Consider the following 26,594-nt stretch of genomic DNA (forward strand, 5'->3'; position numbering starts at 1 on the left):
CCTGCCCATGCTCTTGACGACTTGGTGTTGAGAGCCCGTTTCTTAACAGCACGATTGCAACAATTCGGGCCAATTGATTACATATTATCGCAAGCTTGAGGCCCAGTCACGGTCTTTGACTCGAACCACGGACACAAATAGTCTGCTGCTGTGCACAGTCGCATGTCACGACCACATTACTAATACAACACCCAATTTAGCAAAACGGGCCCAGAAGTCCCTTCATCGGACCCCTCCTCAGGGCCGCCCCGTTTCGTCCCCCCCAGGACGGACCCCCACCATGCCACTGCCAACCTCGACCCAAAGTTTCTTTGAAAGGCTCAAGAAGTTTGTCCTAGCATTGATTGACCGCATACGTCCGAAAAAGCATAAACCATCACCCTCGAGAAACCACAGTACCATGGCAAAACAACTGGTGCTCTCCACTGGGTAAGAGCCCAATCCATTTCTCCAGACGTCATTGATTGTGTTACCCTCTCACCCTGCCGCTGGCTGTGCCGCCCAGGCCAAAAAGCGCAGCAAGCCCCGACACATGCTAATTTTCCGCGCGCCGTCGCATCGCAGTAACATCGTATCCGGCGGCCCCTCCATCATCCGCAAGCCGGGCGCATACCGCTCCAACCTCGAGCTCACAAACTCGCTGCGCAGCAACTTCCTCGCCGCGAAGCAGGAGTACGCATCAGCAACACCGACCACCAATGGCCACGCCAACGGCAGCGCCGCCGCCACGAAGACGACGCCAAACGGCATAGCCGACGATGCCGCGGCAGCAGCAGCAGACACAGAGCCCATCACCCCCACCACAAAAACACCCACCCCGCTGCCGTCGTGGACGTCGCCGGACCCCGCCGACGGCACGATCTACATCCCCCGCATAGACTGGTCGCCCGACACGGGCTTGCAGGAGGACCCGTCGCAGTACGACATCACGGTCAAGATCTTCTACCTGCCGACGTCGGACGTGGCGTCGCGGGCGGCCTACACGCGGCGGGCGCTGTCGCTCGTCCTCAGGGAGCTGGGCGTGTCGTCCGTGTCGCTGCTGATCGCCTCGTTCCCGGGCATGTCGTTCGAGGGCGACTGCGAGTGGGAGGCGGACAAGCTCAACGCGTCGCAGGGCGACGACGGGTCCGAGCTGGCGACGTGGGCGCGGGCCCTCGAGCCGCTGCACGACGAGGGCGTGGCGCGCCAGCTGGGCATCGCCGAGTTCGGCAGCGAGAAGCTGGGCCGCTTCCTCGCGGGCGCCCGCGTCAAGCCCGCCGTCGACCAGATCAACATCCGCAACTGCTGCAACGTGCCCCCGCCCCTCGTCAGCCTCGCCCGCGCCGAGGGCATCGAGCTCTTCGTCCACAGCGACTGCACCGACATCCTGCCCAAGGGCACCCTGCGCGAGCTGCTCGGCCACGGCGTCAGGGGCGCCGCCGTGCTGGCCGACCCGGCAGAGGGTGTCCACGACGGACTGAAGGGTGACCTGACGCCCCAGTGGGTCGTCAAGTACACCGCTGTGGTGAGGGACCGGGGCGTCATCGAGAATAAGGGTTATTTCGCCGGCGCCGGGCTAGTCGAGGAGTAAGAAGGGCTCCGGAGGCGGGTGCAGATTTTGGATGGAGGGGGGAGCGGTGGCTCGTTTGGTAGACTCGGCGCACGACAGAATTGTTGTGCCTCAGGGCCCCCTTCCCCTTCGTGGATACCATTTTCAGCAGTTGGCGGTTGTTTGATGCTTATTTGGGTCGTCTCATGCTCCACGATGCAACGACGCACGATTTGAACACGGCGATAGAAGGCGCAAGGGGAGACACATAAATCACATGCTTCAAGCGAGTTATCATGTCAAGCAATAAGAGCACCAGCCCGAGGGGCTACATCTCTCTGTGTCTTTCTCTCTCCCTGAAAGGACTCGAATCGTCCATATCTTGCTTGATACCCAGCGCGTCCCTTGAGGGCAGCTTGCGCATGAACTGGTAGTCGAAGAAGTTGGTCCACCCCTCGCGGACCTGGTCTTTGGCGAGGTCGTGGCTTTCTGGTCCCGCCCGACGAAGAAGGTGGAATCTAAGCACTTCGACCGACGGCAATGCTGTAGATTTCGACGCGTAGTTCGGGCTCAAGCCCTTGGTGTTCGGTGAATGGGTGCGCAAGGTGAGCCGGGTCACCACGCGACAATCAAGCCCGCACCTCATCACCCCAGCATGCTCCGCTTCCGCCCGCGCATCCGCACGTCCTCCAGCTTCCTCAGCACCGGCTTCGACCCCTTGAACGCCCGCGCGTAGCCGGCCAGCACCTCACCGAACAATTTCTCGGTGCGCGGGTGGGTGCTCAGGAACGCGCGCTCGAGCACGTACAGGTCGACGGCGCGGTCCTCCTCGCTCTGGCCCTGGCTCGCGAGGCCAAAGTCGATGATGACGATCTCGCCGGCCAGTATGGAGCCTTCCTCGCCGTTGTCCTCGCCCCCATTGCGGCTGGCAGATGACGCCGGCCGCAGCATCATGTTGCTCGTCGTCAGGTCGCCGTGGACGATCCCGGCGGCGTGAAGTGCGCCGACCGAGGCGCCGACCCTCCTCACCAGGGCGACGAGCTCCGCGTTGCCGCCGTCGCCGTCGCCCCCGACCTGGCGCAGCACCTCCGCCTCCGTCTTGTCGCCCAGCCACGCGTTGACGCGGGCGCGCACGGGCTGGCCCGCGACCCACTCGATCATCATCCAGCCCTGGGCCTCGTCGACGCAGTAGACGGCGGGGACGGGGACGCCCTCGCGGCGGGCCTTGGCCAGGATGCGGGCCTCGGCGAGGATGCGCTGGCGCGTGAGGCGGGCGTCGAGGATGGGGTGGCGGTAGGGCTTGGGCGGGCGGTGCTTGAGCGCGCAGGGCAGCGACGGCTGCAGGTAGAAGGTCTTGTACAGCAGGCCCTCGGCGCCCTGCGTGATCAGCTCGGGCGCCTGCGAGGCGCGGTGCGTGAGCACGCGCGGGAGCGGGATCGGGGTCTGCCCGGCCATCGTGGGCGCGGGAGGGACTGCCGTTGTGGTTGTGGTCTTGGTCGAGCTTGTGGGCGCGGGGTCGGATGCGTGCGGGAGATTTTCGGGGTGTGTGACCTTCAGCCGTTTGGGTTGCGGTTCAGTAGCTGGATTGGGAGAACTTGGCGAGGGTGTCATGTGGGAGTGTTTGGGCTTTGCAATGGTTAAGTATTGACCGTTTCTTGTCGATGTGAGTGGACTGCTACGCTGCTTTGGAGCTGGTGTCCCGCACCCAAGCAAGGAGGGGCAGGAAACCAAAGATATCTCCCAGCGTTTGGGTATCTAGCATAGGCAGCTGTGTTATTATGGGCCTCATCGGGCCTCACGTGCGTGTCAAATGTATCGTTGCACAGTCCTAGTCCAAGCTGCACTTCGCGACTGCATATGACAGTCTCTTGTCTGGATAGGAAAAGAGCGAGGCAGACTCGTCCACTTGGTACACACGCGGCGTTGAGAATATCTAGTGTGGGTTCCGGCGAGCCGGCAGGTGCCCGGAGCGATTTCACAGGACATCAAGGCTGTGGTATATGAACAAGTCTTGCTCGCCACCGGCGTCCTCTCCTTAGCTCAGTTGGAAGAGCGATAGACTGTAATCGTATGTGTAGCTATCTACAGGTCCTCGGTTCGATCCCGAGAGGGGAGACTTTTTTTGTCGATCTCTGAAAAAGTGATATGTGACTCTTGAAATGTCTCGGTTGGACATTTTTTTTTGTGGTCGTACAACTAAAACGAAGGCAAAGAAGGTTGATTTTGCATGCCTCTAGAAGTGAAAGCTACCTAGCCAATGGACTAAGTAACGTCTCCCGGCTGCACAACCGGCTGCAGGTGGTCTGTGAGCAATTACCAGCGAGTCTCGCCGCCGCATCATCAAGATCCAGCGCATCCACCTTTCTCTTTTTTTTCCCTCGCATGTGCCCACCGCGATAGAGATCTCCGGTGGATTCCCTCAAGTTCAGAGGAGGTTTTGCCTTCGAGGAGGTCAACGAGGGTATTGGCTTTGGAGATCCTCTCCAGCTCAGCACTCTTCTTCTTCGGCCGGCGGGCCGCAGCCCATTTCCAGATCGACCATGGACCCCTGCGATCATCGTTGTCGAGAAGTCGGTATTGTGCAGCCAGCCGGAGGCAAGGATCGCTGGAATTGTACTGCTGGAGGTTCCCGAGGACGCGACGCTCATGCCTGAGTCCAGCTTTTGCCAGATCCGCGCGCACGGCAAAAAGCGGCCTGTCACAAAATTTGACTCCGACATCCGGGATCGGCGTGAATTTGACGAGCGCATGGGTCGTTGATTAGGAATACGAGCCTGATCTAGAACCTTGAGTGGCTCTGATGTGGTCACCCTCGGTGAGCACGGCGGCGAGCCTAGATCGCGAGTCTTCTTTTTCGGGGAACAAGGCCCTGCCGCCTCCAACGGTTCCGGTTCTGGGCGGGTGAGTTGGGCCCGCCTCGTCGTATCCGTCCGGGCCATGTTCTTCTTCGTCGTCCTCCTCTGAAACATGCCCATCCAATACTTATTTCTGGATCAGTTTAACGATGGGCCTGTCAATATCAACCACATCATTATGGATCTGGTTATCCTCCTTGTCTTCATCCTCATCCTACTGCTTATCTTCAAGGTAGTCGTCGCTTCGCACCTTCTTAAACTCTTATACAACGACCTGGCGTCTAGAATAGACGCTTTCGAGGAAATACGCAGTCTTGTCGAAAGCAGCAGGGTCATACTTTCCTTTGTATTTTATATGAACTGGTGGTCTATGAACGTGAACTCCCTCAACCTGCCCGCTCAGATAGAGCTGATCTGCAAAAGCGCCACAGTCAAATTTCCTAACTAAGTTCTTCGACACCGGCATCATCAACGAAGCCTCAATAGTGCGACCAATCGTGAAAGACACCGCCTAGGGATGCCGCCATTAGCGGCTTTACACGCTCTTTCTCACGCCGGACCTATATAGATAGAGCTACGTGAAAGCAGGCATTCTCCCAGAAATTGCGCTTGATATTATCGCTAGCAAGAGCACTAACAAGCCCAAACACATCTCTCAAGCGTCTCGCTTGAGTACTATTTCGCAAGATGGACAAAGGCCAAGGGCTCAGGGCTCGCGATAATGATCTTGAATACGTCCTTACCGGAAGTTTGGAGCCATATGCTGTGAGAGTAGTTTCGAAGAAAGAGCTCATGTGGGCCAAATAACTGGTCCAGAAATGCAAATAAGAGTCCAGCCTTCAGCCCGCAGAGTATGACGACTCTAACACCGGTTCGTATGATGATGGAATGGTTAAGAGAAGCGTTTCGACGTTTAAGGTCGAGGTTCGCTGCAGTCTCTGAAAGTCCAGAGGCCCGTCCTCTCAAAAGAGCTGGTCCAGAGAAGAGCGTTCTTCTAATCTAGCCTCAAGCCTTGAAGGAGTTGAATTTCGTATCCATCTTATTTGATGCCAGTGGACTCTGAGCACAGTATAACGCTTAGCTTGGCCCGGGGAGTCCCAGAAGAGGCGGCAAATGATCTGCTTTCTTGGGATAGAACATTCCTCATCTCTATCTCCAGCGCCCGTAGTTCGCTTTCAATCTGGGTCCACTGTACGCCATCAGCTGGGCTGGTGAAATACGAAAGAGAAGCTGCATTTAGAGCAGCTTCTTCTACGAGATGCCAAATGGCCTGGCGGCAGTCTCCTCTAAGGTAGGCCATAGACTGGACTTTGGCGTTCCTTTCTTGCGCCTTTTGTTCCTTTCGTATATCGACGAAGACTGATATGTCGGGATCAGGAGGTTCTCTGTGGCATTCCAGATACCTGGCTCGTTTGAAAGATGGAAATTTGCCTCCCTGGGAAACAACGGGGGCAGATTGTTCAGACCGACATTCGAATATCCTGCGGGACCAAAGAATTGGGTTAAGATGCTGCCAGGCATAGGCTCAAATGCGCGACAGAACGTCATCTCAAGAAGGTTCTGTATGAGATCGAGTCGAGACAGCGTGGACCCCCCTGTCTCCCTATTCTCTGGTTTCGCTTACGAGGAACCAGGAGGCAAATCCATAGCCAATAAAAGCGCGCAGATCGATGGCCTCGTCCGCGAGCAAGTACAAAATAGTGTAGTGCTTTCACGTTTTCGTCGAGTGTCCTCGCAGAATTATCAGCGGAGATACGTACTAGCAGTCGCGAGGATTGCCCAATATAAAACCTGACATATTCAGGCAGTCGATCGTCAAACACCCCCTCTGCGTAGCCCCCCTTTTCAGGCCAAGGCGCTCCACGCGAGAGCTGCTTCTCTTGCGCTCCGCAGAAGCTATGATAGATTAGAGTCTGTTCCGATGCTTTTACTCTACAGTCGCTTACACCCGTAATGATCTTTCCTTGTAGCCCCAGGACCTCGGGCTCGATTTGTCCCAATGCATCTCTGAGAAGATTCTCGGGGGGACGCGAAAGCTTGATCAAGGCTGTGTAGTTCATGAACTCGAGATCTTCTATGTCGTTTTCCGCCAATCCGCTGAGAAGTCCAGTCATACAAGCATTCCAATTCGGAAAGAAGCATCTCGGGCAAGGGTGGGTTGGATCCTAAGGGACATGTCAGCAACACAATCATCACGATAAAATACGCTGTTTACTCACGGGTTGCGCCCCTGCAGCATAGATTCTCATCAAGTGAAGACATTCCAGGGCAGCGGTAGATGGGGAGGATTTCTTTCGCCGTCACTTCCCATCTCGGCCCTTCCACACGATGCCGCTCAGTCTGAGGATGCTCTCTGCCTTCCCAACAAGGTACCACCAATTACCATCATCATGGTCATGGTGGCGCATCTCATCACGGCCATTATGGAAGAGGTAGCCATGGCGGCTACCACTTTGGAGACGGCTATCACGGCGCGGGAGGCTGTACAGCCAGCCACAGGGTTTCCTGAGCCTGAGCGGCATCGCGAGGCCGTGAAGGTGGCAGATGTGTCGTTGGTCCGCCTCGAACCTTGCATGCCGTACCTGTAACGGGTGGCATGGTTCCTCTGCTCCGACGAAGGAGCTGGCCTAACGAATGCCTGATCCTCGTCCTCGTACCTTGACTACACAACCGTTAATACTATGAGATGCTGAGAGCAGAATATTCAAGGTATTTGAGGCTGCTACGTACTCCCCGGAAACACATTTGTCGGCAACAAAAAAGACCGTTGTCCCCTGCGCAAGAAAATCAAATTCATATTAAAATCCCAATCTGTACTCCCTTATATATTTGGGTATTGCATAGTGTCGATGAACCTCAAGGCAAAACCCAACCGATAATTGCCATAGCCGAGGCTGTCAGCGGGCTGAGTCGAGACCAAGGGACGCCTCCCGGCTGAATGACTTCTTTCGGTGCATCTGAAGGAGGCCCGTGTCTAGACCTGTGTGGTCCGTTTGTACTCGGTCAGTCCGGAGATGGCCAGATGAACAACCAGTCACCCCAGGCACAGCCACCGTCGGAGTCCAAGGTGAAGTTCTGCCTTGTTCTCGTCTGTCAGTTTAACGTGGAGCTTGACCACTATAATGTCCTGTACCAACTTGATTTGGCCCTCGAAAATTAGAAGTACTGACAAGAGAACGTGCTTCCAGACTGAAAATGGTGGTGGTGACACAGATTTAAGCACACTTTCCAGCGAGATACTCAACAATCTGCCGCCCAAAAGTGGGTCCAGAAACAAACCGCAACAAAAACCTTCCTTACCAGGGCTTTAAGAAGTAAAAACTGTAAGAAGGCTCAAATTTAGCTGATTTGTTTGTCCGACGAGCTGCTCTACTTCATGTCTGTTGAACATTGGTGCAATTCCAAGTGTGTGACTTGCATTGTCTACCTAGGTACTAAGAGACGATACTTTTTATGGTGCCTAGCACAAAAAAAATGCCCAAGTTGATAACTTCCATAGTGAGACATGGAGCCATATAATACATTTGTCTAGCTAGTCACTGGTTCCGAGACGACTGATACTTGTCACCCAGGGTGCTGTTGAACGAGATCACAAGATCCAGGGCCAGGATGAATACAACTCGCCAAATTCACAGCTCTCCTTAGCTCAGCTGGAAGAGCGATAGACTGTAAACGTACATGTAGCTATCTACAGGTCCTCGGTTCGATCCCGAGAGGGGAGATCTTTTTGCCCCTTTTTGATACTTCTCCTGCATCGTCCAGTCTGAATTTTACTGACTTGCACGATTTTGCATTCGACAGCCGGCTGTATGTACCCTGGGCGAGGTTGGATGCTCTAACACCGGAGCACATCCACGAGGCACTCCAATTTGGATTAGAATCACTGGATGATACAGGCCCTTGCTGGCAAACAGCTTATGCACACTATGTTGCTCACCTTGAACACTCTTTTGGTAATCCTAGTCTTTGATTTAGGGCTGTGGAGCTTGGTACAAGGCTGCAGAATGACTGATTGACTGAACAGATTTGTTGTCTTTGCAAACCTGTTTGTTGTTTTTGCATGCCTGCGTGCTTGGCGTTGGTTACTTTTGCCCGTAGTTTTGATAATATTGCCTTGTACTTTTTTGACACTTCATCTATTGTGCTTGATATCTTGAGACACAACTCTTCCTGGTACGAGGAACCACCAACTGTAGACCAAGCGGTGCATTTTCAAATACCTTTGGGCTGTCATCTGTAGTGAGACAGACAGTTTCCCCTTTCTCACCTCAATTATCTCAGAGAAAACTCACCAAGCTTCTTCACGTCGCTGTCGAACCTGTCATACGGAAAATTCGGCACCTCCGGGTAAGGCTCTTAAGCACACCACTCCGCAGTTGTACCATCTCTAGCCATATCTACGCGCCCAAAAGGCAAGATGGCGCACAGGTAGCCGAGCAGATTGTACATCTTCCTTGCAGGACGTTGTTGCATTACGACACTGTGGGTTTCCTGACAGCTTACAACTTATCAATGCTCTAAATATTACGTGAAGGAACTTGTTTCAATACCGGGAGCTTGACCACACATATATCATGCTAGTTCTACACCAGGCAATTACTGATCTCTGGTGCTCCAAAGCGAATCTATATCAATCTCCACCGCCTTGCGCTTACGAATCAGAATGTGCGCAGTGGGGCTGACACCGTTCGTGAAGCCAAGAGCCATTGGTTTAATGTCAGTACCCGGGGCCAATTCCCACTCGTACTTGATCATTAAATGACACAGGATGATCTTGATCTCAGTCGCCGCGAAGAAGCGGCCAGGGCAAGCATGTTTGCCATGCCTACAGAATTTAGAGTTAGCCATTAGAGCATTGAGGAAGTAGTTCTACTCAAATGCAGGGAGGAAGGGCACATGGTAGCCTGCCTCGAAATCTGCGGCCTGACAAAGCCTTTCAGGAGAAGCAGGCTCAATGGGAGGAATTTCTTTTTGATGGGGTTAAGATGGTTTCGACAATCCGAAAGTTGCTTACCCAAATGCCAGGTGATTTGGGCTCGTGGTGACTAGCAGAGCCTCAGTCTCTGTCTCAGCATGCTCCCGCATCCTGAGGAATCGGTAAGGGTCCCATTTTTGAGGGTCTTCGTGCAGGTCCGGATCTCCCATCCTGAATAAAACCCCGTCAGTGCGATTATTCTAGCCTTATGAGGAAGGATCTCGTGATAACTTACCGATACGTGTCAAAAGCGATTCTGTCGCCAACCTTGAGAGCCAGGCCGTTAGATAGTGTCATTTTTTCTTCTACGCGCCTTCGCAGTGATGCTTCAGGAAACATGATAAGTGGTTAGCTCATATGTGGACGCCATCACGAAGTGAAGTTCGCTTCTGCGGACGGGGACTTGCTTACCAACTCCGGGTGGCTTGTGCCGCTGCGACTCCTTGAGAGCACTGTCCAGGAGCTTCATGTTGTACAAGGAGCCTTTTGTCCACCCGTCGGCCTTGAGGACGCGGACAATCTCCTCGCGAATAGGGGCAAAGTACTGAGGGTTGGCGGCCAGCTGCAATATGAACTCGGTGCACAGATCCACGGTCGTGTGTATGGCAGCAACTGACAACATGAGCTGAAATGTAGCCGGGTCGAAGCTGACGCCCCTGTCGACGGCCTCCTGGTCGACCCAGTCGATGGCGTCGTGGAAATCTGGAGGCTGTCTGCCGGCACTCAGCGCCTCGGCGCGGAGTGCTCGACGTTTCTCTATGACGGGCGCGATGACCCGGCGTGCTTCGTCAAACTGCCTTCGGGCCTCTCTGCATTGTGGTACGAACCAGTGGCATATGCGACGTAAGGGGCCGGGGATCATGCGCAGATACGTTGCGGCGATGAAGAAATTGACCGTGTAGTCGATGGTAGTTTGTATCCTTGTTTTTGCCACTGATCAGTAAAAGGCGTTTCATACTTCTGAACAGTACAAACTTACCATTTTTTGTCACGGCAGAGTTCTCCTACAAAGATGCGACTTGATACTCTTGCAACCGTCTCAAGAATTACTGGTTTCAGGTGTATGTCCCTCCACTCTGCCCTCGGGTGGTAAGTATTATTCAAAAATAGAACTGCTGGAGTGGGATGCAACTGTACCATTTGGCTCACCGATGTTCATTGACATCGATATCGCCGCCTCCTCAGACATGGCCTCGGTGACCTGTGCTGTGCAACTAATTAGCCATACATGGTGTTGAAGCATGCTTAATAGAGATGCGTAAAGTTGCACTTGCCGATAGAACGAGTGAGTTGCTTTCTTGTGATTGTCTGTATGAGCCCATCTTTGTAGCCTTGTTCAGATGATCCTTCGAATCCGGGGATGTGTCCGTGAAAGTCCTTCATCTCCCAGTCAACATCTTGATTAAGGACCAAATCAAGGAACCTAGGGACACATGCTTACACGGCTGAAGGCAGTTCCGAAACTAAGCCTTGGGTCATTCTTTACCTCCTCACAAAGCTCAATTGGCAGGAATACGATTTCGCCCAAGTCCGTAATCAGGCGGTAAGGCTTCCCAGCGAATAGCGCTCTGCCTCTTGCTAGGATTTCCTTACTCTTCAACACAAATTCGCGCTTGGGGTGACATCTGAATTAGCAACAAGGCGTGCATACGACGGAGACTCTACCTGGATGGCAGGCTCACCTTGGACGCTACTTTCATGGGCGAAAACCCTTTCCCAGAATTAAGAATCGGCACATCCTTGAGGTTTGAGTGGGATTGAAAGGACAAGAAAACAGTGAGAGCAACTAGCACAATGGTGATCAGGAAGGCTGGGAGCGGCTGGACGCCACGAGTCCAGGGATCCGAGGCGAACGAGGACGGGAGAGGAGACGATGGTTCCATTGCGAATATGGTGTGCAATCGTTGAGTGGAAAGAGCCCGGATCGAAGTCAAGGGAGGATTTGTTACCAAGCCTGGGTGGCCTGGATATTACAGGTTTATGACTAGCTGCAGTTAACAACCAAAGTAGTAAAGTGCGATCTGTAATGCCTGCCGCTCTCCTGAAAGACCACCCTGGATCACACCTCACTTGGATGATCTGATACAAATCGTACAGATCTTGTCAGTCGAACCACTCACTACCTGCGCGTGTCAGTTCGTCCAGATCTATCCGTGGGGCCGATCCCACAAACACAAAACCAGGCTAGACTGCTATTGAAGAGAGTGGATATTTACATGGAGAACCAGATAGGACAGCAGTACAAGCTGTACACGCACATGTTACTCTCACAATTAAAGCCACTGGTATTCATTGCTTTCACGTAAAAAATAGTACATGGCAACTATGGATAAGTCTGTCTCGACCTGTGCGCAATTCATCTTGGACCCATGATGTTGTTTGCAAACAATGGGTCATAAGTAATGTCTTCTCGTCTTTCTCGTTTCCCGCTCACATTTGAGTTTCGTACTCGATCTTCCAGGGCCTCTGATGTAAATTGATCCCCGCGTATCGCCATCTACCGTAAGATGGAGCTGATCCACTGAGGCGTTGCCCGATCGCTCTGCGACTCACCGGCTTAACGAGCCATTCCGGTCGGCCGCTTGCGCACCCCGTAGCCATGGAAGACTTGGCGTTAACCGTACTTGATGACACGTACGCGCCCTACAGCTCCCGTGGTCACCCCGGACGAGTTGTGTAGAGCCTATTAGGTGCGAGGTTTGATGGTGACCCAAGCCATCACCGTATCCATTCATCAGCTGATCAGATAATTCTACTTCCACGACGAGTATTAGCGAGATGGACTAGATCCCCAGTGGACTCGATGACCAGCCAGATCATCAAGGTTCGGTATTGGAATCGATCTTGCCCTTTGGCACCCTGGTAGAACTTTAGCCTCGTGAAACCGCCGAAGCTCTATTTTGGCATCTTTCTGTGCAAGGCAAGCAGAATCGTATGTTGAGTGGCTACGCCCAAGACTTCGGAAGACCCTCTCTGGTGCGATACATGAGTCAAAGTGCTCTGGAGCTAGGCCGGGCCAAGACCACATCGTGCAGCGGGGCATCGATACTGCTATAGGTTCTAAAGTGACGTTGGATATGGGCCCTCACAATCTTCAACACACCGTATCACAAGCGCGAAACAAGGCTCGTGGCTCCATTGTAAATGCGCTGGGTACCCGCCCCGTAGTGAGACTACTAAGTACATACTAGGTACCCGCTGCCGGAAATAATAATCCTTGAGACGACATCTGGACACGTGCACCTTACATCTTAAAACATATGGAAACATGTAATGCATATTCCAACCTTATACAGCAGGTTCGTTCCGACCAAAACTATGTTGGATGAATCCTTCTACATTAGCCACTTATCATATCCGCTGCAATCTTGGAAAAGTGTGGAAGGCTAGTACCGGCAGTATGAATCGCCTGTGGGGTTCAAGCCTTCCCATCCCGGACAGCCAAGAAAGATATAAAGTTCCTTCTCCCTTCACAGCCACGTAACAGAGGAAATCGTCCAAATCAACTGATCTATGGTGGGGCCTTGGCAGTCCTCAGACCAGACCATAGTATTTGCCAAGTAGAGGTAGTTACTCGCTAAGCCACGGCGCGCACCGCAGGAACCTGTGCATGATTCGTGAAGTAGGCGTCAATTCGGCGACACGCCGACGACACTAATATTTCACCCCTATGTAGTGAGTCCTTCTCGACGGTCTCGGTAGTGTCGGTAGTGTCGGTGGTGTCGGTAGTTTCGGTAGTCTCGCATATGTACAGGCCGAGTGTCAGGTCGCAAGAATGTAGCAGGGGCTGCTTCAAGGCTTTCCAGCTTAAACGAATTATCGTAGGTCACTAATGCTCTCCGGTAGGAGGTCCCTGTCAGAAGAGGCGCCGTTCAAATTTTTGCTTTCCTCAGCCAGGTAATCTTGGGAATTGTTGCCTTACTAACAAAGGTGCGAGTGAAGGCAGGCTTTCCTCATCATTCCCAGGATCAGTTGTAGTGCGGTTCAGATATCGCATATACAAACGGCGGGTTGCTGTGGTGTTGTGACCTCAACTGGGCCTTCACCACATTACCTAAGAGAGCAATTATTGGATCTAGCCCCGGGAACTGCCGTAATTGTCACTCTTTGCCTTGTTGGTGGGGAGTGAGCTGTGTGGCGCCTCTATGGAGTTCACACTACTCAGATGTTACGGTGGTAAAGTGGGCTACTATAGTGAATCGGCACATGGCCACTGGCCTTACCCGATAGAAAATCCCGTGTGGTCCGACTTTGTCTCAGAGCTACACACAGATATGTGGCTGGATACGGTAAGATGGAGTTGAATAGACAACATAGAATGCCTTTGCCAGGATTCGTTGCACAGGGATGACTGCCCCTGCTGGGGTACTCCAAAAGGAGCACTCGGGCCTGGCGTATGATGCTCGTGGAAGAAAGTCCTGCGCCGTGTATAAAAGGGTCTTTCAAGAACGTGCCTCACCCGCTGATGCTGCTTGTCCTCTCGAAGGAGCCTGCAGTGCATCATCGTGCTTTCTGATATTCATCGTTTCGCTTGCTCTCAACAGCTTGCCATTCTCGCCTTTGCCTGCTCACAGTAAACCACCGAGCATCGTTGCCTCAACTATCTTTGCGAAGCACTCTATTTACCGCCATTTATCACCATGTCATCGTACTTCCAACTCACTCCCGACCTTAGCCCTGGCTCGGAGAAATTACCTGAGGTCCATGCTGGGTCTTCAGACGAGACTCTCGTGGCTGTGTGTGGTGTTGCCCTTCGAGCTCCTGGCGGGATTCGGAACACTGCCGACTACTGGGACCTTCTCGTCAATGGAAAGGACGCCAGGGGTCCGATCCCACCTTCACGATACAACATTGATGGCTTCGATGACTCGCTGGGAGGAAGAGGGCCCATTAAAACCAGATTTGGATACTTCCTCGAGGATGATATTTCCCAAATCGATACGTCTTTTTTCTCCATGTCCAGGAAGGAAGTCGAAAGATGTGATCCTCAACAGAGACTCCTGCTCGAGGTCACTCGAGAGGCATTCGAAGATGCAGGTGAGACCGACTACAGAGGGAAGACGATCGCGAGCTTCGTGGGAACTTTCGGAGACGATTTTGCTCAAATGGCCGGGAAAGAGACACTTCACCCTCAGGGCGGACTTGGCTACGTCACGACGGGGCATGGTGATCTGATGCTGTCCAATCGTGTTTCTTATGAATATGACCTGAAAGGCCCAAGGCAAGTCCTTTCATCCCAGCGCAAATAAGGCCTCTTTCAGCTTCTCAAGCTAACGGCCTATGACAGTCTGACCATCAAGACGGGTTGCTCTGCCTCACTCATTGCACTCCACGAAGCATGCCGAGCAATTGCGGATGGTGATGCAACTGGAGCAATTGTTGGGGGAACAAGTCTCATCATGACCCCAACAATCACGGCAGCCTTCTTTGCTGAAGGCATTCTCTCACCAGAAGGATCGTGCAAGTCATTTGACGCAAGTGCTGACGGCTTTGCCCGAGCCGAAGCAATCACTGCCGTATATCTGAAGCCACTATCAGCAGCCATCCGAGACGGCAACGCTATCCGCGCCGTCATAAGAGCGACAGGCTCAAACAGTGACGGCAAAGGTCAGGGGATGATGGCACCCAATGGCGAGGCACAAGAAGCACTCATGCGCAAGGTCTATGGGGCTTGCGGTCTTGATCCTGCCGAGACAGCTTTTGTTGAGGTATGTTGCGCCTCCAACGCGCATTCCGTCTCATCATATACTAACATACCTGCCTGTCTCAGTGCCACGGTACGGGAACGTTTACAGGAGATCCAATCGAGGTAGGTGCCGTTGGCAATGTCTTTGCTGAAAAGGGCGTGTACGTCGGCTCGGTGAAACCAAACATGGGCCATTCCGAAGGCTCCTCCGGCCTCAACAGCTTGATCAAGTGTGTCCTGGCATTGGAGCACAAAATAATCCCACCAAACATTAAGTTTAATACTCCAAACCCAAAAAGTAAGTCATAGAGTCCTGTGTCAAAGAGCTGAAGACTATAACGAAATCACGTAAAACAAAGAAAGAATTAAAGCAAGAAATAAAGGGAAAGCTGACTTCGACTTAGTTCCATTTGCCGAGAAGAAGCTCAAGGTACCAATGGTGCCGACTCCCTTTCCTGAGGATCGCAAGGAAAGGATCAGCATCAACTCTTTCGGCATTGGCGGTGCCAACGCTCACGTATGCCAGCTCTGGAAGCTCCCTTATCATGTGATCACTCAGGCTGACATGAAAATAGGTCATCCTTGAAGCCTATCACTCTTGCGGGCCAGCCTTGACACTGCCCAACGGCCATCTCGGCAATGACCAGGCTGAAGTCTCAAAGCCCGAGCTGCTGCTTGTCTCAGCCAACACGGCACTGTCCCTCAAGGAGCAGATGAGGCGAATCCAGGATCTTGTGGTATCCGGTTCTGCGCCAGAGATATATGATCTCGCCTACACCCTCAACGCGAGACGCGAGAAGTTGCCTCACCGTGCGTTCACGGTGGTTCAGGATGGCGAAATACTCGAAACATCAAGTCTGGCCAAGGCACCGGCCAGAACGCAGGACGTGTACCTAATTTTCAGCGGGCAAGGGGCCCAATGGGCTGGTACGTACTCAACAAAGACCGTGCTGGAGCGATGACAGTCTTCCATTAGTATCAATGTGTAACGGAGAATAAGTATGAGCTGACGACCACTCTTTCCCGGCAGGTATGGGCAAGGAATTTGCCATATCGGACCCGTCTTTCAGACGGGATATCGAAAAAATGGACGAGGTTCTTCGTCGACTCAAAAACCCGCCTGAGTGGAATATTATGGGTAAGAAAGACATGATTCAGAGCAACTCCCACTCATGAAATTGTCTCTATCGATTGCTGACATGTTGTTACACCTTTTTCAGAGGAGCTGTTGAAGCCGGCCGAGACAAGCAGAGTCAACACAGCCGAGCTCTCCCAGCCACTTTGCACAGCTATCCAGGTCGCCCTCTTCAACAAGCTCTCGTCAGCCGGTGTCAGACCTGCAGCTGTCGTCGGCCACTCGAGCGGTGAGGTCGCAGCCGCATATGCCACCGGCGCCATCTCGTTTGAGGCAGCGATCATCGCTGCATACTACCGTGGCTTTGTCACCAAACAGCAGACGCTAGAGGGGGCTATGGCGGCTGTTGGGCTGGGGCCACGAGAAGCTTCCGCATACCTCGTCGACGGCGTGGTGGTTGCTTGCGAAAACAGCCCGACCAGCGTAACAATATCGGGTGACAAGGACAAGGTCGTCGAAGTCATTTCCAAGGTGAAGTCAGAATGTCCGGATACGCTGGCCCGGCTATTGAAGGTCGACATGGCCTACCATTCTCGTATGTTTCCAAACCCTCAACTGGGATTCTCGATCGAGCGGTCAGCGCTGACTTTCTGTTCCTAGACTACATGGTAGCAATCGGCGAGGTATACGCCAAGCTACTTGAAGAGGAGTTCGGGAAGCTGGATTCCCCATGGAAGGGCAATGCAATTGCAACTCTTGTCTCCAGCGTGACTGGCGAGGCAACAGACCCGACGTTCGTGTTTGGGCCAGGATACTGGCAGGCAAACCTCGTATCGCCAGTGCGGTTCTCCACGGCTGTGGCCAAGCTTCTCGACACCCATCCCGACGGAGTTTTTGTAGAGATCGGGCCTCACTCCGCCCTAGCCGGTCCTTTGCGCCAGATCTGCACCCACGCCTCTCGGCCGTGCGAGTACGTGTCGCTTCTCACCCGCGGAGACGACGCTACCAAGACCTACCTGTCGGCATCCGGCAAACTCTTCCAGCATGGCGTTGACGTCAACTTCGCAGGCTTCTACCCCGGCGGCAAGGTCCTGACAGGATTACCGACGTACGCCTGGGATCACAGCGCATCATTTTGGTATGAAAGCAGGATCTCTCGCGCCTGGCGAACGAGGAAGTACGCCCACCACGCGCTGCTCGGAGCCAGGGTGCCCGAATCGCCAGATACTGCGCCCCAGTGGCGTAATGTGCTGTACCTGGAGGACGAGCAATGGATCGCCGACCACAAAGTCAAGGACGACGTCGTCTTTCCATTTGCAGGCTACGTCGCCATGGCTGGTGAAGCTGTCCGGCAGATGGCCGGCATCGACGCCGGCTACAGCATGAGACATGTCGTGGCTCATGCCGCCATGGTCCTCACGCACGAAAAGGGCGTGGAGCTGATCACGACACTGCGCCGCCATGCTCTTACCGATTCCGACGTCTCGGAGTGGTACGAGTTCAGTCTCTCGTCCTACAATGGCGCTACCTGGACCAAGCATGCCGAGGGCCAGGTGAAGGCAGTCGACCAGGAGCGCCCGAGTGGCTTGGTCCGGGAGGAGCGCCCCAGGAAGGTCAACATCTCACGCTTCTACGACTACATGGCAGACGTAGGTATTGTGTTTGGCCCCGAGTTCCGTCGGCTGCAGAACGTAAGCTGCTCCACGACAGAGCCTCGCGCCTCCGCAGACCTGACCGCGCCCCCAAGCGAGCAGAGGAAGCCCTACGTGATGCACCCGGTGGCAATCGACGCGTGCTTCCAGCTTTGCCTCTTGTCGCAGGCCAGGGGCCTAGGGCGTAACTTCGACCGGCTGCTCATGCCGACGCTCATCGAGAGCCTGGAGATCCGCCGGGGCGGTGACAAGATGACCGCCGTCGCTTTCGGGGGCTTCGGCGACGAGAAGCCGGGCATCGAATGTGCCTCGGACGGAAAACGCACACTGTCGCTGTCTGGCTTCGAGCTGACTCCACTCGATGAGGGCGATGAGATGGAATACGATCCTTACGCCGCAGCGCGGCTGGAGTGGCTCCCGGACTTTGACTTCGTCGACGTCGCGCCGCTGTTCAAGGCGCCGCCCACAAACAGAGAGAACCTGCAGCTGATCGAGCAGCTGACACTCCTGTGCATTATCGACAGCGAAGAGAAGCTCCGGGGCCTGGAGCCTGCTGAGCCACATTTTGAAAAGCTGCGGGCGTTCCTGGGCCGGGAGATCCAGAATGCCAGGGACGGCAAAAACCGTCTGGCTCAAGACTCGGCCAGCTTTCTCTCCCTGTCACAGGCAGACCGCGCGTCGAGAATAGACCAGCTATATCAGTCGCTCTCTGGCAAGGCTAGGGCAGGTCTCACCGAAGGTCTCAAGCGGATCAACGACAACATCGCGAGCATCTTCACGGGCAAAATCGACACGATCGATGTCCTCATGGAGGGCGGTGTACTGGCTGAGCTGTACAACGCCATGTCTTTCGGATATAGTGACTTTGTGCGGCTGCTGTCGAGCACCAAACCAACACTGAGGATCCTTGAGGTTGGTGCCGGCACAGGCGGTACTACTGAGCTCATCCTTCGCGACCTGATGCACGAGGGAGGTCTCCCCCGCTACTCGACCTACACATTTACCGACGTGTCGGCGGGATTCTTCCCGCAGGCCAGGGAGCGATTCGCATATGCCCCCAACATGGACTACAAGGTCTTTGATATCTCCAAGGACCCGCTCGGGCAGGATTTCACCGAGGGTACCTACGACGTGATCTTTGCGGCAAACGTTGTGCACGCCACAGCGTCTCTCAAGGAGACCTTGGGTAACCTCAACAAGCTTCTCCGACCGGGCGGTGCCCTCGTTCTGACCGAGATCTGCACCGAGCTCCGCTCACCCACGTATATCTTCGGAAACTTTGTTGGCTGGTGGTTGGGTGAGGCTGACGGGCGGCCCTTTGCCCCCTACGTGCCTCCTGCCCGCTGGCATGACGAGCTTCTCGCGTCAGGATTCACAGGTGTCGAAAGTGCGGTATACGACGAGGAAGCACCCTACATGTGCTGTACCACCATCTTTTCCAGGCGCCCTGTCGACGTGAAACCGCGAGGGACCAATGTGTCTCTTCTGACGCTGGAGCCAGCGGGTGAAGTTGCAACAGGCCTCAAGTCCGCGTTGGAAGAAGCCAAATACAGCGTGGGCGTCTTCAAACTGGGTGAGACCCTGCCGCGAGGCCAAGATGTCCTTGTCACGGTCGACATCGAGAAGAACTTCTTCGACAACATCAACGAACCCGATTTCTTGAACTTCCGCGAGTTGATCCGCACGCAAGGCACCAACCAGAACCTTCTCTGGTTGACCAGCCCGGTGCAGATCAAATGCAAGGATCCACGCTCGGCACAAGCTCTCGGGGCGGCCAGGACGGTGCGGACGGAGCTGGCGACTCCTTTCCATACCCTGGAGATCAGCAAGAGCGAGCCCGGATTTGCAGACCTAGTCCTGAAGGTTTTTAATAAGATTCGTACCGAAGAGGACGATGACAACCTTGTGTCGGACAAGGAGTTCGTTGTAGACAATGGTTTAATCTGCATCGGTCGATACCACCCCTTCTCATTGACAGATGAGCTCTCGCTCAAGAGTCTCGAGGGGCAGGAGACGATCAAGTCACTGCGAGTGGGAAAGCCTGGGGATATCGAGTCTTTGTACTGGACAGAGCTCGCGTCACCCGCAGCGATCCCCGCTGACGAGGTCGAGATCGAGCCCAAGTCCATCGGGCTCAACCTCCGCGACATCCTGATCGCCATGGGGGTCATCCCGCACAACGAGCTCGGGTTCGACGTGGCCGGAGTCATCACGCGCGTCGGCGCCAACGTCGACGAGTTTATGCCCGGCGACCGCGTCTTCGCGTTTTGCCCCGAGGGCTGCTTTGGCACGCGCGCCCTGCTCAACCGCTATCACGTGGCCAAGATCCCCAAAGGCCTCGACTTCGAGGGCGCCGCGTCGGTGCCTGTCGTGTTTGCCACCACCATCCATGGCCTGATCAACATCGCCAACCTCAGCAAGGGCCAGAGCGTGCTGATCCACGCTGCGTGCGGTGGCCTCGGCCTCTCCGCCATCCAGGTGTGTAAGATGGTAGGCGCTGAGATATATGCCACCTGCGGCAGTCAGGACAAGGTCGACTTCCTCGTGAGCGAGCAGGGGATCCCCCGAGACCACATATTCTACTCCCGCGACGAGAGCTTCTTCGCGGACGTCATGGCGGCGACCGACGGCCGCGGCGTCGACATCGTCATCAACTCGCTGTCCGGCAGCCTGCTGCATGCCTCATGGAGGTGTGTGGCCGAGTTTGGCACCATGCTCGAGATCGGCAAGCGCGACATGCTCGGCCACGGGAAGCTCGACCTCAACCCGTTCCTCGGCAACCGCCGGTTTGTCTGCTTCGAGGGCGTCGAGATGGCGCGGAAGCGCCCGCAGGAGTTCGGGCGCGTGCTGCACCAGTTCAGCGATTTCTACGAGAAGGGGCTGCTGGGCCCAATCGAGCCGCGCAAGCACTACCAGTCGACCGACGTCGTGAGCGCGTTCCGCCACCTGCAACACGGCAGTCACATCGGCAAGGTTGTTGTCTCCATGACCGGCGCCGAGGCGCAGCTCAAGGCCGAGCCGTCGGCCAAGGCGCTCGAGTTTGACCCGGACGCTACCTACCTATTGACAGGTGGCCTCGGCGGCCTGGGAAAGTCCATGTCGACATGGATGATCGAGCGCGGCGCCCGCTCGCTGACATTCCTGTCCCGCAGTTCAGGTGTGAGCGAGGACAGCAAGCAGGCTATCGAGGAGCTGGAGTCGCTGGGCGCGGAGGTCCATGCCGTGGCGGGTGGCGTCGAGAATCTCGAGGATGTCGAGGCTGCCGTGCGTGCGTCAGAGAAGCCAATCAAGGGCGTCTTCCACCTCGCGATGGTGCTCCGAGACAGCCCCATGGTCGACATGACCTGGTCCCAGTGGGATGAGGTCAAGAGGGTGAAGATCGATGGTGCGTGGAACCTCCACAACACGCTCAAGGACCAGCCCCTCGACTTCTTCTGGCTCGCCAGTTCAGTTGTGACTGTCGTCGACCAGCCGGGGCAGGGGAACTACAGCGCCGCAAGCACTTACATCGAGGCCTTCGCACAATACCGCCGCGGACTGGGGCTGCCTGCCTCGGTGCTCAACATCTGCCCGGTCAAGGGGGTGGGATTCGTGGCGGACAATGCACAAGCCATGCGCAACACCAAGGCTCAGGGCATATACTTCCTCGGCGAGAGGGAGTACCTCGACTATGTCGAGCACACCATCCTGAGCAACAAGCCAGACCGGAAGGCCGTCGATAGTGGCGCCCCCTCCAGCCAGCCGCCGCTGGCATGGAAGGACGACGGCCAGGTAATCATGGGCCTGCGCTCTGAGCTGCACCTGGAGGACCCCAACAACCGCTGCAACTGGCGTCGCGACCGCCGCATGGGAAGCTATCACAACATCCGCAGTGGCCAGGCAGGCACCGGCGCAGGCGACGACTCTGGAGCGCTCAAGGCGCTCCTGGCCAGGGCGGCCGAGGAGCCCGAGGTCCTCGCCGACAGGGCCAACATCGAGTTCCTGGCACACGAGATCGGCGTCAAGGTGTACGACTTCATGCTGAAGCCCGGCGAGAACGTGGACACCAGCCTGAGCCTGAAGCAGATAGGCCTCGACTCTCTGATGGCCACTGAACTGAGGAGGTGGTTCAGGCAGTTGCTGGGGCTGCAGATCAGTGTCTTGGAGATTATGGGGACGGGTTCTTTGATCCAGCTGGCCGAGTTGACGTCGACGGCTCTGAAGAACAAGTATGCCAGCGCCTCGTAGAGCGCGTATAGCCTAATTGATTATATTCTAATCCTGTGATCGGTCGAGATCCACTTGTTCATGTCAGTCTAGTGAGTGATGTTTGATGTGGTTTTCAATTTTCTCGGCCGTTTGGATGGGTTTCGCCCCCGAGGTAGACCGACTGTTTGTGCATCAGGATAGGGAGCAGCGAAGTAAATCGGCTTCCAGTGTCAAGGAGAACGCAGAACACGGCAGAGCTCTGACAATAAGCCTAGCTCACACGGATAATAAGGTGTCGGTTATTGAAATATCTACCAAGATCAACTGTAGAAGGCTATCAAACCCAAGGGCGCGAGACCTATGCATTGCCGATGAAGAAGACGGCTTCTTGGGCGAACCTGCTGGAAGGTGGTGGGAGCGGTAGCTCAGCTCAAGCCTGCAGAGATGCTCTACCGGTGGGCTTACTAATCGCCATGCACGGGCCAGGATACCAAGGTACCTAGGTACTGCAGGTAAGTCCGTGATACGGTGGATAGTGGCATTCACAGCTCCTTCCAAGCACAGAAATCACCTTCTTTTGGAATTCCCCCTTTCAAGGTCACCTAGGAAGGTACCAAGGTAGGCACGTATGTACTCATGCAGCAGGCACAGCAGGCGTGTCGTACAGCAGCAGAGATTACTTGTCTCACCACCCAACCAATCTCTCCTGTTGGTGGGCCGACGCCTCGATGCGATGCGAGCCGTGTCGAGGGCGAATCTTGGTTCTTCAGCAGGTTCGGATTCCGGGCCCCCACTCAGCCACTGCAGCAGTTCGACAGGCCACGCGACAGTGGGGCCAGATCGACCTCTCTCTTTTTTTCCCATCCTGTCCGGTCTGTTACATATCCTTCGATGGCTGGAGGGCAGAATTGACACCGGGAGAGCCGGGGAGGGAAAGAGCAGGAGACCAATTCTCCGTTCCCACTCACACCGACGCCCCCGTGCCTTGCAGCAGGATCGTGCTACCTGGCTTCCCTAGACCGTGTAGGCATAGTTCCAACAGACCAATGCAACTCGAGCGGTACCTGGCACATGCCATTCATCACTGCAAATGACAGACTGACTCTTCGTCATCCTTCACCCTGCCGCCGCCATTTCTCTGCCTTTTTGATTCTCCCTGCCAACCGTCCGAATTAGCTGGCGTGGGGAACTCGTCCCCTCTTCTCCACTCCCGCTTCTCGGCCGATCTTATCTCGACTCTGTTCCCACCTCAAATCCTCTCATACCTGCATACGCCACGTCCACACATATATACAACGTGTTCATCTCGTACATGAGGCGCACAAGGCATCCCGCACAACGCTCCTGAAGCACCCGGGGCAAGGCCATGCGCTTACGCCGTCGTCTCTACCGCTCCCAGTAGCAGCAACCATGGCCACGGTCCCCAGCCCCGTGACCACCCAGTGGACCTTCGTCCTGGCCCTGACCGCTCTTTTCCTCAGCGCCGTCGTTGTCTTGCAGATCTTCTCGCAGTACGCCAAGGCCTATGTCGTCGCCCCCGCAGAGGTCATCAATTTTGTCGACGCCGCCGACTCCTCCGTCCAGGAGAACGAGAGCTACGACCGAGATGTCTCCCGCGTCCAGCGCCTGGACGACAAGCTCAGGCTGGGCCGCCTGCTCCGCGAGATCCAGCGAGGCGGCGATGACCTGCGCGAGGAGCTCAACTCGTTGCTCCTGGCCGAGTGCAGGGGTGTCGGTGCCGGCGCCGACGGCATGAGCGACCTGGGTGACCTGAGGCTGAAGGCAACCGCCAGGCTCCTGTGGGCATCCAAGCGGAAGGGGCTGGAGGACAAGGTCCGGCGACTAGACATGTTGCGCATGCGGTTCCTTGTCGTCTACATGGGCATCGTCGCCAACTCGGGCCCGCAGAGCAAGCCGCCCGAGAAGAAGAGGCCCGTCAGCAGCTCCGAGAAGGTCGGCAGCCGGCTGTTCGAGGACGAGTTCGCAGCACGGCCACAGCTACCCCGCGCCGTCACCGAGGGCATCAAGAAGAAACCCCTCCTCCGCCGGCTCAGTCAACAGACAATGGGCCACAGCGAAAATGTCAACCCGGGCCCTAAGGTGGGCTGGGGCAACGTCATGAGGGAGCTGCAGCTGTCACCGCTGCTGCACAAGCGTCACGCCAGCGTCGAGAAGGCCATGTCCTCACCGGGCTCGCCGGGCTCTCCGCGCTCTCCATGACACCCAGATACTTTTACGAAGACCAAGAAGCGACAACGAAATGGGCACACGGAACATGAAACTGGGGAGGGGAAAGGGAAAAAACATAAAACAAATTGCGCCGAACGAGGAATTTTGGGTTTATTCTTACGACTATTATGACTTTACGTTCTACAACCTACAGCTGTGGGCCGCAGCTGCACACCGCCGCATCCGCCGCATACGAGAGACAGGCATACTTTACGGAAACCTCACTCCCACCAAACAGCACCATTACTGCCACCTCTGGCAGAACCGCAACACAACATCACACAAGGTGTTCTAGACGTGGCATATCAGCATCTCACTGGACTGGAGCGTTCCAACAGGCCACTGCATATATCACGACATACTGTTTAATCTCCAGATAATCAGTTTCACCGCAGGAGTTCGATACCCCCTTTTCCCCACCAGCATGTGAATGGCGACAGGTGTCTGATCATGTACTTTTAATGCCTCCATTTTTCCGCATCCACGGCTCGAGAGCAGCTGTGTTGTTAGGGTGATCGTGAGGGAATGCATTGTCATGATCCAACTCCCTCCGTCCCATGTGATGACAGTGCCTTATCATTGACTGACCAAGTAGTGTAAAGCCATCGTAAAGGGGTTAGTGCTGCCTCACTCTTGCCATGTGAGCGAGCATCCCAAGCTGCGAAGTACTGGACTTCAGAGTCCTGACCTCCCAAGCTTGCTCGCTACCGTGGGCTACAGACTCAACCGATGTTTCAAAATGCCTTCACCCCTTAGCCTGCTGTACACCACCCTCAGGCACGCAAGGGCGACTAGTGAGCTGCATCTGGCCCAGTCCCGTTCTTCTCCCCAACTGCGCCATCACGTCAGTAATCCGATCATAATCAAATCTGGCAGGGGGGATCCAGGCAAGCAACTCACCGTCCAGCGCCACCAAGAACCGGCTGACACAGTTATAACACGCCACGGTGGACACGATCTCAACCACCTCCCTCTGCTCAAACAACCCCTTCACCGCAGCAAACGTCCCCTCGCTAACCTCCACATTCCGCGTCATCTCGTCAGCAATGCACAGCACAGCCCACTGCCGCGCACTAAACCCGCCCTCGGGCGTGTTCACGTCGCCCAGGGGCCCCACGCGCGTCTTGACCAGCGCCATGGCCTCGTCGCCGACGCCCGCGGCGGTGGCGAGCGGCGCGTGGTGCATCCACTCGTACCAGGCGCGGTTGACGGAGGCGACGCGGCAGATGGCGAGCTCGCGCAGGTCGGCGGGGAGCAGCGTGCGGGTGCGCACGGCGCCGAGGAACGAGTTCCAGCCGTCGGCGACGGGGGGCGAGTGCAGCAGGGCCAGGTCCAGGGATGTCAGGGGCCGGGGCGCGCGCCGCGCCGCGATGCGGTCCACGATGGCCTGGTCCTCCGGGGAGGAGGTCGGCGGGGGGTCCGGGACGTAGGGGAGGCGCATCTTGGGGGTTGGGGTGTGGCTTATCGGGCGGCTGAGCTGCCGGGGGGCGAGGGCGGGTTTCCTTGGGGGTTTGTGGTGGTGGACAGGGGATAGGGTGCGCAGGATGTGGCGGATGAGTGTCCTCTGGGTTTGCATTTCACGGAGAGGGGGAATGAGGCTCAAGAGGGGAGGAAATGCCGAGTCTTTGTCTAGTGGGCGGTGAAATAGGCTTCGGTCCACGGTTCCGGTCCCTGCCGGCGGGTCTCGGGGCGTTGAAGCCGGGGAAAGCTACCCCGCGAAAACGCTCTGCCGGCAGATCAGCGCGGCCACGGCCGGGAAAACTCAGCCCTTTTCCCTCCCAGCCATCCGGGGAGACGCAAGCCACCCGCGAAAATGCTGTGCACCGTTGATGGACTGTCTCGGCACCGGGATCACATGCACGTCAAACAATCCATCGAGGTCGAAAATCACAACCCTGGTCGTCTGCAGCTCAAGATTTGCTCGGTACTGCACTTGCCTGCAGGAAGCATGCGGCGTGCATCATGTAGCAGGTGGTGTGCTCTCACACCGTTGACCTCTGCAACTTCGCACTCTCAGGTTCGATCGAGCGTGGCCGGAAAGCCGTGGCGAGGACAACGAAGCCACGCTTCCCACCAATGGAGGGGATCTCACTTGGAGGGGCTCAGTCTCGGCACGGTTTGTCCGGAAGACGTGAAACAGAAACATACCCACATTTCTCGCGTTCATCTCATTGCCCCGGACATCCGACGACGTCTTAGCCATGACCCAAACACACCGAGAGTCCGGCACAGCCCACGTCAGATTGGCGAACCCCCACCAAACCTCGTGTTTCAACCAGCCCAATACTCGCCTCAGGGCTCTATAACACGATGCGATGCCCGAGTGTCCCTTGCATTCCTGGGAGCAACATCAGTCCTCGAAAGTGTAGCAAAAGGAGTCCAGAGACGGTTCTGGCTGACCGCGGA

At 55.6% G+C, this 26,594-nt stretch overlaps 7 protein-coding genes and 1 non-coding gene across 8 annotated transcripts; 5 read left to right on the forward strand and 3 right to left on the reverse strand.

Moving 5' to 3' along the window:
• Nucleotides 1-280: 280 nt before the first annotated feature.
• Nucleotides 281-1,570, forward strand: INS49_012410 (uncharacterized protein; the record flags this gene model as incomplete). The annotated part of the gene is made up of 2 exons (XM_043173114.1): nt 281-429; nt 565-1,570. 2 exons carry the CDS (start codon nt 281-283, stop codon nt 1,568-1,570), a joined length of 1,155 nt encoding a protein of 384 aa, XP_043022411.1.
• Nucleotides 1,571-2,173: 603 nt separating this feature from the next.
• On the reverse strand, nt 2,174-3,139 carry INS49_012411 (uncharacterized protein; the record flags this gene model as incomplete). The annotated part of the gene is made up of 1 exon (XM_043173115.1): nt 2,174-3,139. One exon carries the CDS (start codon nt 3,137-3,139, stop codon nt 2,174-2,176), a length of 966 nt encoding a protein of 321 aa, XP_043022412.1.
• A 418-nt stretch (nt 3,140-3,557) lies between these two features.
• INS49_012412 lies at nt 3,558-3,644 on the forward strand. Its single transcript has one exon. It is a non-coding gene; the product is annotated as a tRNA-Tyr (tRNA).
• A 3,129-nt stretch (nt 3,645-6,773) lies between these two features.
• Nucleotides 6,774-8,048, forward strand: INS49_012413 (uncharacterized protein; the record flags this gene model as incomplete). Its single annotated transcript, XM_043173116.1, has 2 exons — nt 6,774-6,938; nt 7,956-8,048. 2 exons carry the CDS (start codon nt 6,774-6,776, stop codon nt 8,046-8,048), a joined length of 258 nt encoding a protein of 85 aa, XP_043022413.1.
• Nucleotides 8,049-8,979: 931 nt separating this feature from the next.
• INS49_012414 (uncharacterized protein) lies at nt 8,980-11,241 on the reverse strand (the record flags this gene model as incomplete). Its single annotated transcript, XM_043173117.1, has 8 exons — nt 8,980-9,208; nt 9,398-9,529; nt 9,594-9,684; nt 9,770-10,278; nt 10,338-10,362; nt 10,496-10,559; nt 10,800-10,970; nt 11,041-11,241. The coding sequence occupies 8 exons, from the start codon at nt 11,239-11,241 to the stop codon at nt 8,980-8,982; spliced, it is 1,422 nt and encodes a 473-aa protein (XP_043022414.1).
• Nucleotides 11,242-13,998: 2,757 nt separating this feature from the next.
• On the forward strand, nt 13,999-21,998 carry INS49_012415 (uncharacterized protein; the record flags this gene model as incomplete). Its single annotated transcript, XM_043173118.1, has 8 exons — nt 13,999-14,524; nt 14,858-15,066; nt 15,129-15,342; nt 15,449-15,561; nt 15,620-15,971; nt 16,075-16,182; nt 16,334-16,714; nt 16,780-21,998. 8 exons carry the CDS (start codon nt 13,999-14,001, stop codon nt 21,996-21,998), a joined length of 7,122 nt encoding a protein of 2,373 aa, XP_043022415.1.
• A 1,371-nt stretch (nt 21,999-23,369) lies between these two features.
• Nucleotides 23,370-24,179, forward strand: INS49_012416 (uncharacterized protein; the record flags this gene model as incomplete). Its single annotated transcript, XM_043173119.1, has 1 exon — nt 23,370-24,179. One exon carries the CDS (start codon nt 23,370-23,372, stop codon nt 24,177-24,179), a length of 810 nt encoding a protein of 269 aa, XP_043022416.1.
• An 800-nt stretch (nt 24,180-24,979) lies between these two features.
• On the reverse strand, nt 24,980-25,629 carry INS49_012417 (uncharacterized protein; the record flags this gene model as incomplete). The annotated part of the gene is made up of 2 exons (XM_043173120.1): nt 24,980-25,020; nt 25,089-25,629. 2 exons carry the CDS (start codon nt 25,627-25,629, stop codon nt 24,980-24,982), a joined length of 582 nt encoding a protein of 193 aa, XP_043022417.1.
• Nucleotides 25,630-26,594: the final 965 nt, after the last annotated feature.

The sequence above is a fragment of the Diaporthe citri genome (assembly GCF_014595645.1).
Source record: "Diaporthe citri strain NFHF-8-4 chromosome Unknown scaffold_6, whole genome shotgun sequence".
NCBI classification, from domain to species: Eukaryota; Fungi; Ascomycota; class Sordariomycetes; order Diaporthales; family Diaporthaceae; genus Diaporthe; species Diaporthe citri.